Here is a 15,062-nt window from a genome sequence, read left to right on the forward strand (position 1 = left end):
ATCTTATTTTCCTTGAAATAATCTCTCAGAGCCATCGCCTCTATAATATCTGATGTTAACCAAGGCGGAAGTCTGGCATGTTTTACTCTATGCTGACGCAGGGGCACGTGTTTATCTATAATTGTGCTTAAAATGCTATACAATTGATCAAAAGCATCATCTGCAAGACTGAAATTAAAAACGCTCTGAAATGGAGCTTCACTAAGATCACGAAAAAATGCAGACTCATCAAAATGTCTAAAACTTCTGTATTCTATGGTCGTGTGGCCTTTTGGTCCTGATTTAGGCAAGCGCATAGAGACCGAACAAAAAATAGGCATATGATCGCTAATACTGGAATTGGACACATACACATTAGAAACAATCTTCTTATTATCAGTATATATGTGATCAATAAGAGTTGCAGTTGTGTCTGTTATTCTTGTTGGGTTCAGAACCAGTTGATGAAGACCTAATAAAGTTGTTGTTGAATTCCATACTGTTTGAGGCTTATTCAGATTAATATTAAAATCTCCAAGCAATACAATATCTTTATTGCGTGATTTGACTTTATCCATCATCTGAATGAAATATTCTGACCAAATCGACGTTTCGGCAGGGTTACGATATATATAACCTATGAGCAGAGGCGAGGATTTACAGTTTTTTACTTCAATCCAAATGCACTCAATATTGTCGTCCTCTAAATCAGTTCTTCGTGTTGCAAATTCAGAAATTGATTCATGAATATAGACTGCAATGCCTGTCTGATTCTTCCTTGCGCTGTCCCGTCGCAAAACAGAGTATTGGGGAATGTAAATCAAGTTATAGGGTGTTGTAGTGGAGGTTTTGGCGCCAAACTTTCTGGCAAGGGAGTGCCAGAGGATACACGCGCGCTCTTGCATTAGCGGCAAAGCAGCGGCAGCAGCGGCAGCAGCATTGAAGTGCGCGCGTCGGAAATTGAACATTATTAGAGACAGAGAGAGAGAGAGAGCGACACAGAGAGAGAGAGACAGAGAGAGAGAGAGAGAGAGAGAGAGACAGAGAGAGACAGAGAGAGACAGAGAGAGACAGAGAGAGAGAGAGAGAGGGAGAGAGACACAGAGAGAGAGAGAGAGAGAGAGAGAGAGAGAGAGAGAGAGAGAGAGAGAGAGAGAGAGAGAGAGAGAGAGAGAGAGAGAGAGAGAGAGAGAGAGAGAGAGAGAGAGAGACCGACCGACCGACCGACCGACCGACCGACCGACCGACCGACCGACCGAACGACAGACAGACAGACAGACAGGGAATAAGAGACCCAAACCAACCATCGTCAGCAGAGTCCAGGTTGTCCATTCCGACTGACTCTTCTCTTGGTTCTGAAATATGATGGGCATACCATATCAATTCATGATGAACCTCAGAATCAAAAATGTCCATAAGCACACACGCACACACACACGCACGCACGCACGCACACACCCCCACCCCCCCCCCCCCCCCCACACACACACACACACATAGTACCTGCGGCCTTGTTCAATCTCTGAGTTCCTCGCCGATGGAAGGTAAAAAAACCCACCAACACCAGCACAACAACTGTAAACATATGCATAATGACAGGTTAATGAAATAACAAACGAATGTGTAATGGCCCCGTCACACAGCGCTACGTCCGTTACACGACCATGCCGATCACGCCGATCTGAAAAAGTTATCAAATCCGGGCATATCGCCGTCAAAATCCAGAGCGTGGCCCAACGTGGGAGGACCTCCATGGGCGTGGTTTGGTCGGGGTGGGGATCTGCCAGATCAGGAAGCTGCACCCTCAGTCTCCCTACGCTTATTTTCAAACTGCACAAAACAGGCGTAGCCGGGTTGTGGCGCAGTAAGTCTTGATGTAGTTTCTATTATTTGCCATGTGCTGGATTTTGACGGCGATGATACCCCACCTTCGAAGATGAACGGACCTGATGGTGCCGGTGGTTTTATCACGACCACAGATATCTCACAACGATACCACGCATTAATAATGGCGTTCCCGCTACGTTCTTAATACGACTTTGCCACGCTTTCTGTAGGCCACGACCCGGCTTTTGTGTAAGCGTGGGGAGAGCGTCCAGATTCCCGACCCCACCCCGATCAAACCACGCACATGGGGATCCTCCCTCAATTTAGCCGACGATCGGCCACGCTCTCGGACACTTTTGCAACGTAGTAAAAGCGGCGTCTGTGTGTGACTGGGGTGTAAGCGATGCAGAACAGACGACTACGATAGCTGAATATGCATGCGGTATAATGAGGTACAGGCGAAAGGAATTTTTCACATAAGCCACAGTCGGGATTTTGTGTTAACAAAGACTGTTGAAAATTGCACGGCAATACAAATGGATAACTCTGATGAAATGTTAAATGGACAGATTGTGCTATGGAGACTCAGGGGCGGACGAGGGGGGGGGGGGGGGGGGGGTTCTGGGGTTTCCGGAAACCCCCCCAGCCAAAAAATAAAAATGTTTTTTTGGGTTGAGTTTCAATTTTTGGGGTATTAATCAGTGACAAAATCTGCTGCCTGAAACTGGTAATGATCATCCTCAGAATGCACCAGATTGCACCATTTTGCATCCTTTTTTTCAAAATGTTCCGGGAGGGCATGCCCCCGGCCCCCCTAGCAAGCTTGGCGCTTCGCGCCGTCGGCTCGGCGCTTCGCGCCTTCACACCCATATCCTCACAATATACTTTTGGAAACCCCCCCCCCCATAAAATGAACTGATCCGCCCCTGACACTGATGACATTACAACCTAACAATCTAGTCACACACCAATAGACAGATTGTGCTGTGGAGAATAAGTACATTACAACCTAATAAGCTAGTCACCCACCAATAGACAGATTGTGCTGTGGAGAATAAGTACATTACAACCTAACAAGCTAGTCACCCACCAATAGACAGATTGTGGAATGGAGAATAAGTACATTACAATCTAACAAGCTAGTCACCCACCAATAGACAGATTGTGCTATGGAGAATAAGTACATTACAACCTAACAATCTAGTCACCCACCAATAGACAGATTGTGCTATGGAGAATAAGTACATTACAACCTAACAAGCTAGTCACTCACTAATAGACAGATTGTGGAATGGAGAATAAGTACATTACAATCTAACAAGCTAGTCACCCACCAATAGACAGATTGTGCTATGGAGAATAAGTACATTACAACCTAACAAGCTAGTCACTCACCAATAGACAGATTGTGGATTGGAGAATAATTACATTACAACCTAACAAGCTAGCCACTCACCAATAGACAGATTGTGGAATGGAGAATAAGTACATTACAATCTAACAATCTAGTCACCCACCAATAGACAGATTGTGGAATGGAGGATAAGTACATTACAACCTAACAAGCTAGTCACTCACTAATAGACAGATTGTGGAATGGAGAATAAGTACATTACAACCTAACAAGCTAGCCACCCACTAATAGACAGATTGTGGAATGGAGAATAAGTACATTACAACCTAACAATCTAGTCACCCACCAATAGACAGATTGTGGAATGGAGGATAAGTACATTACAACCTAACAATCTAGTCACCCACCAATAGACAGATTGTGGAATGGAGAATAAGTACATTACAACCTAACAATCTAGTCACCCACCAATAGACAGATTGTGGAATGGAGGATAAGTACATTACAACCTAACAATCTAGTCACCCACCAATAGACAGATTTTGGAATGGAGAATAAGTACTTTACAACCTAACAATCTAGTCACCCACCAATAGACAGATTGTGGAATGGAGAATAAGTACATTGCAACCTAATAAGCTAGTCACCCACCAATAGACAGATTGTGGAATGGAGGATAAGTACATTACAACCTAACAAGCTAGTCACCCACCAATAGACAGATTGTGGAATGGAGGATAAGTACATTACAACCTAACAAGCTAGTCACTCACTAATAGACAGATTGTGGAATGGAGAATAAGTACATTACAACCTAACAAGCTAGTCTCCCACCAATGGCCAATACGCAGGCAAGGACAATAGCAGCAATGACGCCACCACCGAGGCCGTCGTCAGGATCGTTGTACTCCTCGGTGGGGTAGATGTTGCAGAACTGGCCTTGCCAGGGACTGAAGGGTGCACAGTCACACACCACTGTGCCGTTGTCCAGTTGACACGCTGCGTTCTGGAAACAGGGGTTGGGAACGCAGTCCGAGGTGCACGTGTCAGAGTTGTCGCTTGGATGGTATCCTGGTGCGCACCTGACAACAGTGTAACCAGTGATATATTACTTTTCTGCTCCTGTTTGAACAGTCAAAGTAGTGACAAGCGTCAAGGATGATAGATTTCTCAATCGAGATAACAAACTTTTTAAAAATGTCCAAAGTCGTACCTTTCTAGCTACAGATCGAAAAGGCACAGATGTACCACATTCTTGCTGTATGTGTGTGCGTGTGTGTGTGTGTATGTGTGTGTGTATGTATGTGTGTGTGTATGTGTGTGTGTATGTGTGTGTGTGTGTGTATGTGTCAATGTGTGTGTATGTATGTGTGTGTATGTGTGTGTGTGTGTGTGTATGTGTGTGTGTGTGTGTGTGTTTAGTGTATTTGTGGGCGTGCGTGCGTATGTGTGCGCGTGTTAGCTTGAATGTATGTTTGTGTTGATGTGTCTGGTGTTGGTGGTTGCGTGTGTGTGCGCGTGCGCGAGTGCACCCACGGCCACAAATGCTCAAGGGCAAGAGGTGCGACATGTTATAGCCTTAAATTCATTCTTCAAACACCACATGAACTACAAACGTTGAATGACTTCTGGACAAAAAATGGACGTACGAGCACTTGTGCCTTCCCCACAAGTTGACGCAGTCTTGGCCGCTAGGACACGGGGGTACAGGAGGAGGAACACAGCCGTTAGGGTCCGGACAACCGTCGTTAACGTTCTTCTCGTTGACATGGTTGGCGATGGTGCTCTGTGAGTTTTCCCCGGCCTTCATCGGCATCCACTCTTTGTTGAGACGCACATCCTGCAGGCATACTGGTGACGAGAAAGACGTGCAGTTAATTCTAGATGTCAAGACCATAAACATTTTTCCTTCTACAGCTCTCATGCAACACCATTAACAATGTAGAGAAAAGTTCATCAGATGATAACATTACAAGTACAATAGAACAATAGAATAAAAGCCCCCCCCCCCCCCCACCCCCCGATTTCAGAATTATTTCAGATTTGTGTTCATAGTCTCTGTAAATTTACCTCCATGTTAAGATTCCCTCTTGTTTAAGACCTGATTTTCTCAGATTTGTGGAGGTCCTAAAAGGGGGTTCCCTGTAGCAGTGTGCCATAAAACACAGGTAGTGACGACAAACATAACACAGGCACAGCAGGTAGTGACCATAAACATAACACAGGCACAGCAGGTAGTGACCACAAACATAACACAGGCACAGCAGGTAGTGACCACAAACATAACACAGGCAAAGCAGGTAGTGACCACAAACATAACACAGGCACAGCAGGTAGTGACCACAAACATAACACAGGCACAGCAGGTAGTGACCACAAACATAACACAGGCACAGCAGGTAGTGACCACAAACATAACACAGGCACAGCAGGTAGTGACCACACACATAACACAGGCACAGCAGGTAGTGACCACAAACATAACACAGGCACAGCAGGTAGTGACCACACACATAACACAGGCACAGCAGGTAGTGACCACAAACATAACACAGGCACAGCAGGTAGTGACCACACACATAACACAGGCACAGCAGGTAGTGACCACAAACATAACACAGGCAAAGCAGGTAGTGACCACAAACACAACACAGGCACAGCAGGTAGTGACCACAAACATAACACAGGCACAGCAGGTAGTGACCACAAACATAACACAGGCACAGCAGGTAGTGACCACACACATAACACAGGCACAGCAGGTAGTGACCACAAACATAACACAGGCACAGCAGGTAGTGACCACAAACATAACACAGGCACAGCAGATAGTGACCACAAACACAACACAGGCACAGCAGGTAGTGACCACAAACATAACACAGGCACAGCAGGTAGTGACCACAAACATAACACAGGCACAGCTGGTAGTGACCACAAACATAGCACAGGCACAGCAGGTAGTGACCACAAACATAACACAGGCACAGCAGGTAGTGACCACAAACATAACACAGGCAAAGCAGGTAGTGACCACAAACATAACACAGGCAAAGCAGGTAGTGACCACAAACATAACACAGGCAAAGCAGGTAGTGACCACAAACATAACACAGGCAAAGCAGGTAGTGACGACAAACATAACACAGGCAAAGCAGGTAGTGACCACAAACATAACACAGGCACAGCAGGTAGTGACCACAAACATAACACAGGCACAGCAGGTAGTGACGACAAACATAACACAGGCAAAGCAGGTAGTGACCACAAACATAACACAGGCAAAGCAGGTAGTGACCACAAACATAACATCAGCAACATGTAGGTGGTGGATATGAACATCGTGTTTGATTAAAAAATAAAACAAAACTGGTTCACAATAAAGAGAGACGATTGAGGCTGGAGATTTGGGTTTTTGGCTCACGTAAATGTAGCCTATGCGATGCTAACTTTTGTCTGTCTGTGCGTGCGTGCGTGCGGGTGTGATACTGATCAATAGAAACTTTAACATTTCGTCATTTGAAGACGTCACACGCACGTATGTGCGTGCGTGTGTATCTGTGGTAGAAACTTTAACATTTCGTCATTTGAAGATGTCACATTATGGCGTAAGAGGGTTAGACGTCACGCGAATGAATTACTGAAAGTCTCGGTCATTGTTATTTTGAGCGGGCCGAGACTATTTGGCAGTCGTGTCCCTGTAAGTAGGTAGTCAAAAGCCTCTTTCCCGAGTTGTCCCAAAGCCGGTGTTATCCCGTTTTGCTAAAGATTCACAAATGATTTCTGGTGTAATTACGTACCGCATGTAATAAAAAAACTGAATGAAACAAAAGTTTGAAGTCTTATCTTGGTTTCTGTGGTGATGGTTGTTTGTATTTGTTGAGCTAGAACAGATAACAACTCTCAAACCGAAGGCCCCGTGACCACCGGATGCCATTACGTCACGCTCTGTGGCATGTCAGGCCTGACAGTATGCTCACACAATCTCAGAGTGCTTCGCGTTGTTTCATCGGTTGACCTAGAAATGATAACCAATTAAAAGCTTTGTTTCTCAGCTTCATTTACATGTAACAGTAAGCGGGATCGGACGTTGGCGAGAAAACGTGCAAAGCAAATGAAATATATGATATAATTTTTTGGAAGTTTTGCGATTTACAATCGATTTCAAAAGGATATTATCAGAAAGAAGAAGTATTCGACTAATTAATGCGGTATTTTTCTTGCCTAAACGTTATTTGTACGCCGAGCACTTTACGGGAGAAAAACGTAAACAAAGCCGTCTGTGCAACCCAGTCACCCTGAGCCGTGATGGCCGAAGCTTGTTCACGGCCCTGTCGAGCGACTGAAGACATCGCTGATTCTCGGCCTCGTCCATGCGAATCATGGAATCTCAAAGCTCTTGTTGGTGAGTACAGTTCTTAAGAATCCTGATTCATATTGTTTTTATCAGTTATAAATAAAATCTGTGCGGATACATGCTAGTAATGCCGATCGCATGTGCAGAGATCGGTCGTCCATTGATGGTGTGCATGTGTGTAAAATGGTAGCTGTGCCTCAACAGATTTAATTAAATGTACGTTTCAAATGAAGGATTGTTGAATGGGCAACTTTGACTGGGCTTTTAAATTCATGGTTTCTGAAGGTTTTGTGGTTGTAGCACCTAAATATAAGTGGAAAATCATGAAAAAACGAGGTCACGTGACCCGTGGCAAAATCAGCGGTTTTGTGTCGTCTGCTCGATGTCGTTTCAAGGTGTGCTTTGCATGCTGCAACGTTCTCCGGTATTTCGGGTCACAGTTGAGAATTGCCTTTGGCTTCCTTATAAAGAAACGATACCATTGCATCAGTTATAACTAACAAGAGGCGAAGCCCTAAAGGCTCCCGTAAGAAATCGACACATAGTAACACAAACTCAATCACTCCCACACATACACACACACACACAGTAAGCATAGACACAGTGCAAGAGTGGGAGACGCTAGATCTAGATCTAACCGAGTAAGTCCACTGACGCTACTTCCGAGAAAAACGACTTTTACTGTTTGATAAAATGTCTCAAAAGTGATGATTATCTAGATCAAACCACCGAGATAATAAGATAGATAGCATTAATTTACGTTTAAAACCCGATTTTCATAATAATCTGATGGATGGTTTTGGTTTCGTTGGGCATTTTGTGGACTTACTTGGTTTTACCACTTTCCCCCCAATATCAGATCTAACAAAAAATGCGCAGATCTAAGCAAGCGGACTTACTTGGTTTTACCAGAATATTTGGAAGAAGAAGTGTTGTCAAGAGAAATGACAAAACAGTGAAAATAACACTACGAATTTGCACAAGATGGAAAGAGAGAGAGAGAGAGAGAGAGAGAGAGAGAGAGAGAGAGAGAGAGAGAGAGAGAGAGAGAGAGAGAGAGAGGGGGGAGAGACTAGACAGGGAGTGAGAGCGAGTGAGAGAGAGGAGAGAATGAGAGAGAGGAGACACTGCAGGGGCGGGGGGGGGGGGGGGGGGGGAGCGGGATGGAGGGAGAGAGAGAGAGAAATAAAGGGAGGGAGGGAGATAGAGAGATGGAAAGAGGGGTGGAGAGAGGGAGAAAGAGAGGGAGGGTAAGGGGGGAGAGCTATGGAGAGAGAGATAAATGGGGAGGAAGAGGGAGGGATGGAAAGAAATAGTGGGATGGAGGGAGAGAGAGAGGAGGGAGGGAGTGAGAGAAGGGGAGGGAGGGAGATAGGGAGGGAGGAAGAAGAGGGGGGGGGGGGGAGAGGAAGTGTGGGAGGGATGGAGGTAGGGAGGGAGGGAGGGAAAGAAAGAGATAGTGGGATAGAGGGAGAGAGAGAGAGGAGGGAGGGAGTAAGAGAGGGGGAGGGAGATAAGGGGGGAGGAAGAGAGTAGGAGGGAGAGAGAGGGGGAGGGAGGGAGAGAAAGAGAGTGGGAGGGAGAGAAAGAGAGTGGGATGGAGGGACAGAGGGGAGGGAGAGAGAGGGAAGGATGGAGGTAGAGAAAAGTCGATTGTTGGCGGTAGGGAGAGAGGGATGAGGGAAGAGAGCCACTCAAGATTGAGAGTGTTGCTGCAGGTCCGGATGACCCCCGACTTGTAGCTGTGGTGTGTGCTGTTGCCCTGGTCTTCGTCCGAATCACCGGTCCATACTTGGAGCTTCTCCAAAGTGAAGTCAAGTACACAGAGTTCCACAAGTATATATCCAGCTCATTATCCACAGGATGGACAAGCAAGTTGCAGAATATCCAGCCTATTCTTCAACTTTTTGAGTCACTTGAGAAAAAGTGACTCTATGTAATCGGTCAGTGTTAGTCTGTCCGGCCGGCCGTCCGGCCGGCCGGCCGGCCGTCCGTAGACACCACCTTAACGTTGGACTTTTCTCGGAAACTATCAAAGCGATCGGGCTCATATTTTGTTTAGTCGTGACCTCCAATGACCTCTACACTTTAACGATGGTTTCGTTGACCTTTGACCTTTTTCAAGGTCACAGGTCAGCGTCAAAGGAAAAATTAGACATTTTATATCTTTGACAAAGTTCATCGGATGTGATTGAAACTTTGTAGGATTATTCTTTACATCAAAGTATTTACATCTGTAGCCTTTTACGAACGTTATCAGAAAAACAAGGGAGATAACTAGCCTTTTCTGTTCGGCAACACACAACTTAACGTTGGGCTTTTCTCGGAAACTATAAAAGTGACCGGGCTCAAATTTTATGTGAACGTGACTCATTGTGTTGTGAATAGCAATTTCTTCCTGTCCATCTGATGCCTCATATAATATTCAGAACTGCGAAAGTGACTCGATCGAGCGTTTGCTCTTCTTGTTTCTGTTTTCTTTTCATATTAACAAACTGACATTTTTCTGTGACACTTCAAGGGTTAATTTTGTACGAATGAATTCAAAAATATCTGCGTATACCACGTACCAGAGTAATTTGCAACTCTAGCTGAACTTTATATTCAAGAACAAAGAAATGTAAGGAAAGAATTCTGTGATTCAGTGTTTGGTTATAGCACGAGCAATATATATTGTATTAATTGCTGAATTTTTGTAAGTATTTTATTGATGCATTATTCCAGCATTCTCCTGGACCCTCACTTTCTGGGCATCTTTGATGGGGAATTCGAACTGCAAGGAGACAAAGCAGCCCTGAAGGACAGTATCTACAACTTTGCCAGTCAGCACATCGAAGCAGTCCAGTGTACTCTACGGCAGCTGATGCCAGACATGTGCAGTGTATTGCGCAGGCAGTTGAATGACTTTCTGGAAGACGGTGTGTATGGGGGACAACCAGTTCCCTTCCCAGATGTCCTCAACCACTGCCCACTGACAAATCTGCTCGGTGAAAACATTTTCGGTGACCTGGGCTATGACATTAACAAGCGGCGCAATGCATCTGTCCACCAGAGGTCGTCAACAAATATGCTGAGCCACAACAGGACAACACTGTGGTTGAAGAAGAAACTGGAGACCCAGTCAAGCCATCTTCTTGCCTTCGCTCCAAGGAAAGGGAAGTCTTTGCGACACCACAACCGCCAACAAGAGAAAGCGGTGTTGCTGCGACTGAGGCAGAGGCTCCTGGAAAACAAGGCAAAAAAGGCGGCAAAGGAGGCCAGACAGGCAGCAACCAAAACCGAGCTAATAAGAAAGATGACGGCTGTTGGTGGCCTCTGTGTCATTGCAGAAGATGTTGATGCTCTGGTGATACGACTGAGAAGAGAAAAGAAATCAACCCTCTTGAACGCATTGAAGGACCAAATTCGATACCAGAAAACAGTATTGAATCAGAAGGGCTGCCTTCGACTCACTGGTAGCATTGAGGACCTGACAGCCAGCCTCAAGGCTCATCTGGGCGGCACTAATCTTCCAGCTCCAGATGAAGATTAGATGGGTAGCCTTGAAAAATGAAAATTTTCAAACCTGTTTTATTTCTTTGTCTGTGTATATGTGTTTACAGATCTGTCGATGCTGATCATTTTGATGTAAAGTTCATGTTGGTAGGACAGTTAGAAGCTGAAATATATCCTTTTAAAGATTTAGACGTGTTTGAACGGTAAAATTGAACGATTTGCCCAAGTTTGGGTTCTTCAATTCAATTATTTCTTACCCGTAAATTTTGGGAAAAAAATTGAGCTAAAAGTCTTAGATATGGAGAGGTAATCTGTTCAAAATTAGCTTCATATTTCTTGTTTTGGGTTCACAGTGAGGCTCCAAAGTTGACGATTTTTTATTCTTGAAAAAAGTGAGTTTAAAAGGCCTACAATTGCACTTTTATAACTACTAAACTAATTCACCTACAGAATACAAATTTACATCACTGTGCTCAGAATAAAAAGATCTACAAGACCATGGAAGTTATAACCTTTAATTCTGGAGTTTTAAAAATCACTTTTGAGTACCTATTGACACTCTCTCTCTCTCTCTCTCTCTCTCTCTCTCTCTCTCTCTCTCATCCCAGTCTCTCTCTCTCTCTCTCTCTCTCTCTCTCTCTCTCTCTCTCTCTCTCTCTCTCTCTCTCTCTCTCTCTCTTTCAACTTCAGGGCCTTCAAGCGTTATTATTCTGATTTGTTTCGTTTTGGTTTCATTTTTCATTGCTCATTTTTGATTTATCTCCCTTCCCCCTTCTTTTGCTCTTGGAGGACATCATCTTCTCTGATAAGTCGTTTTGATATTTGTATTGTTGTTTTCATTTTTTTTTAACCTGTTGAAGACCATTAGGTCGAAACGTTGTCCATTGTCATTTGTTTGTATATTTCGTTGCGAGTCCAGAGTATTAGGTATTACTCTTAGTCGTGTCCCTGTAAGGCCTAAAAAAAAAAAAATAGGTGTGGTTACGGTAACCCGACCTACCCTATTTTTAGGGGCCGATCCTATAACTTTTTATTACATTTGTCAACAAAAAAACAAAAACAAAAAACGAGTGCAAAAAACGCAATGAAAGCGAAAGCGCCCGTGTCGCACACTTATTTCCCTGTCAAGTAGGTTTAATTTGTACACATTAGAAAAAAAAGTGATTGCCTACCTACCTACCCTATTTTTTTTGGCTATGTTACCGTAACCACACCTATTTTTTTTTGTTGGCCTAAGTAGGCTACATGCAGACAGATCTAGATCTAGTGTCTCGCTTTCTTGCACAGTTTCACCTATGCTCTTTGTGTGTGTGCGTGCGTGTGTGTGTACTGTGTGTGTGAGTGTGTGTGCGGAGTGATTGAGTTTGTGTTACTGTTTGTCGATTTCTTACGTGAGCCTTGAAGGCTTCGCCTCTTGTTTTAATTTATAATGTCAGCTGCTTGACAAAGAAGCTTTGCATGTTTCAGCTAGACTTTATGCTTTATACAGGTGAAGAACAAAAAGACATTTGTATTTTGGATGCAGAGTAAAATATTAAGATGGCTGAACATTTGAAAATTTACATTTTTTTTTAGAGAGAATGAGTAATAACAGGCCCGTTTTTATGCAATGAATATGAGAGATACTCACTGTCAGTCAGATCACGGTCAATGACCTCAGCGCCTTGTGGATTGGTGACGATGGCTCCAGCATACAGCGGTGAGCTGGTGTCTAGCGTCATGTAGATGTTCTCGTCGAGGCCGACGCGGTTGGAGGCATGGTTACGACCTTCACCGTCATCCAAGGTCAGGGTGGCAAGATGCATGACCCGTCTAAAGCGTGCCACGTGCCACTGGCCGTTACTGGCGTCTGTCTGGTTAAGAAGGAGCATCCTCTGCCCGTCACCAAGGTTGTACACAGCTTGCAGGTGGCCGTCCTTCAGCTACCCAAGAAAAAACAGAGGTGATGAAAAATTGTTGGCTTTTTCTTTTGAACAAGTCATGCACAATTTCATGATACAGTTTTGAATGTGTGTGTAGGCACAGCCACATGCACATATATATACTCACAAACGCACATATTCATGCCGCACCCACACACACACACGCTTGCACCCACATACACCTGCACACACACACAAATGCAAGCACACGTGTATGCACACACACAAATGTCCCCCCTGCAAACGACAGAGATGATAAGAAAATGTAATCCCATCCCCTAGCTGCTCCTCTGCCCTCTTAAAAAATGCATGCAAGAACATACTCGAGCATATCCACACACAACACACACGCCCAGGCTCACCCCCCTTACACACACACACACACACACTCAACCCCCCACCCCCCCACTCGCACATGCCACCCCCCACACACACACACACTCAACCCCCCCACTCACACATGCCAACCCCCCCCCCCCCCCACACACACACACACTGCTCACCTTCAGGATGACGCTCTTGGTGTTGCCCTGGGTGGACGTGGTGAAGAGCACCCCATCACGCCCTCCCACCCCCCCCCCACACTGCTCACCTCCAGGATGACGCTCTTGGTGTTGCCCTGAGTAGACGTGGTGAAGAGCACCCCATCCCGCCCTTCCCCCCCCCCCCCCCCACACACACACACTGCTCACCTCCAGGATGACGCTCTTGGTGTTGCCCTGAGTAGACGTGGTGAAGAGCACCCCATCCCGCCCTCCCCCCCCCCCCCCCCACACACACACTGCTCAACTCCAGGATGACGCTCTTGGTGTTGCCCTGAGTAGACGTGGTGAAGAGCACCCCATCCCGCCCTTCTCCCCCCCCCCACACACACACACTGCTCACCTCCAGGATGACGCTCTTGGTGTTGCCCTGAGTAGACGTGGTGAAGAGCACCCCATCCCGCCCTCCCCCCCCCCACACACACACACTGCTCACCTCCAGGATGACGCTCTTGGTGTTGCTCTGAGTAGACGTGGTGACGAGCACCCCATCCCGCCCTCCCCCCCCCCCACACACACACACTGCTCACCTCCAGGATGACGCTCTTGGTGTTGCCCTGACTAGACGTGGTGAAGAGCACCCCATCCCGGTCCCAGGTGCGGTACATGAGCTGCACCTCCAGCTGGCTGCCAAGTGTGGTGCTGGCGCTCTTCAGCGTCCACTGCAGGTAACTGCTGACCTTCAGGTCCCTCACTGTGGTGGCTGCACAGAGAAGACAAGAACTGTGTCATTCATTTTACTCCAGGGTGTGATTAGGCGGTGGGCTACTGCTCTTCAGCTCCAAGCAACGCATCGCAAGGCATCGCAAGACATCGCAACACATGATGATGATGATGATGATGATGATGATGATGATGATGATGATGATGATGATGATGATGACACAACACAACACAACACAACACAACACAACACACACACCTTACAGACACTAGTGGCCTGCTGGGGTGTGAATGACGCGTACACACACACACACACACACACACACACACACACACACACACACACACACACACACACACACACACACACACACACACACACACACACACATTACTGACCAGTGCCACAGCCGCTGCCCCTCCAGCCAGGCTTACAGACACAGGTGGCCTGCTGGGGTGTGAAGGACGCGGTACAGACCCCGTTAGTGCCACAAATCGTGCCACAGATCTCGTCTTCCCGGGGACATCCGTTCTGGCCTGACGGCACGCCGGGTGTGGTCTTGTAGTGAAGGTCATAGTACTGCACACACACAATGTGCTGGTTGGACAACCTCTTACCTCTAGCTCTACCATTTCAGGGGTGTACCTTAACTTTTTTTGCTACCAGCCAAAAATTGAACCGGCCCCCCAAAATCCCAACCGGCCCCCAACCGGCCGGGATTTCTTACAACCGCCCGAGTGGCTCGTCGCGTGCTAACCACACATACACGTACATTCATACTTATTATGCATATACGTGGATTTGCACTACTAATAACTACCACAAACACACACAAAACTTGATTAAAATGCTATATTTTAATATAATGATAATTAAGTAGATGTGCAACGCCAAGGCACTGCATACCCCAGCGAAAGACAAA

At 45.9% G+C, this 15,062-nt stretch overlaps 1 protein-coding gene across 1 annotated transcript in view; it reads right to left on the reverse strand.

The window, feature by feature from the left end:
* Positions 1-14,719, reverse strand: part of LOC138954930 (putative neural-cadherin 2) — a gene marked incomplete at both ends in the record, with an annotated part of 43,769 nt that extends 29,050 nt beyond the window's left edge. The window contains 7 exons of the mRNA XM_070326673.1: positions 1,284-1,334; positions 1,483-1,554; positions 3,995-4,242; positions 4,810-5,011; positions 12,643-12,934; positions 14,007-14,179; positions 14,539-14,719. Coding sequence (XP_070182774.1) covers positions 1,284-1,334; positions 1,483-1,554; positions 3,995-4,242; positions 4,810-5,011; positions 12,643-12,934; positions 14,007-14,179; positions 14,539-14,719 — 1,219 coding nt within the window. The remainder of the gene's footprint in view (positions 1-1,283; positions 1,335-1,482; positions 1,555-3,994; positions 4,243-4,809; positions 5,012-12,642; positions 12,935-14,006; positions 14,180-14,538) is intronic.
* Positions 14,720-15,062: the final 343 nt, after the last annotated feature.

Source organism: Littorina saxatilis, unplaced genomic scaffold, assembly GCF_037325665.1.
Source record: "Littorina saxatilis isolate snail1 unplaced genomic scaffold, US_GU_Lsax_2.0 scaffold_1025, whole genome shotgun sequence".
In the NCBI taxonomy this organism is placed as follows: domain Eukaryota; kingdom Metazoa; phylum Mollusca; class Gastropoda; order Littorinimorpha; family Littorinidae; genus Littorina; species Littorina saxatilis.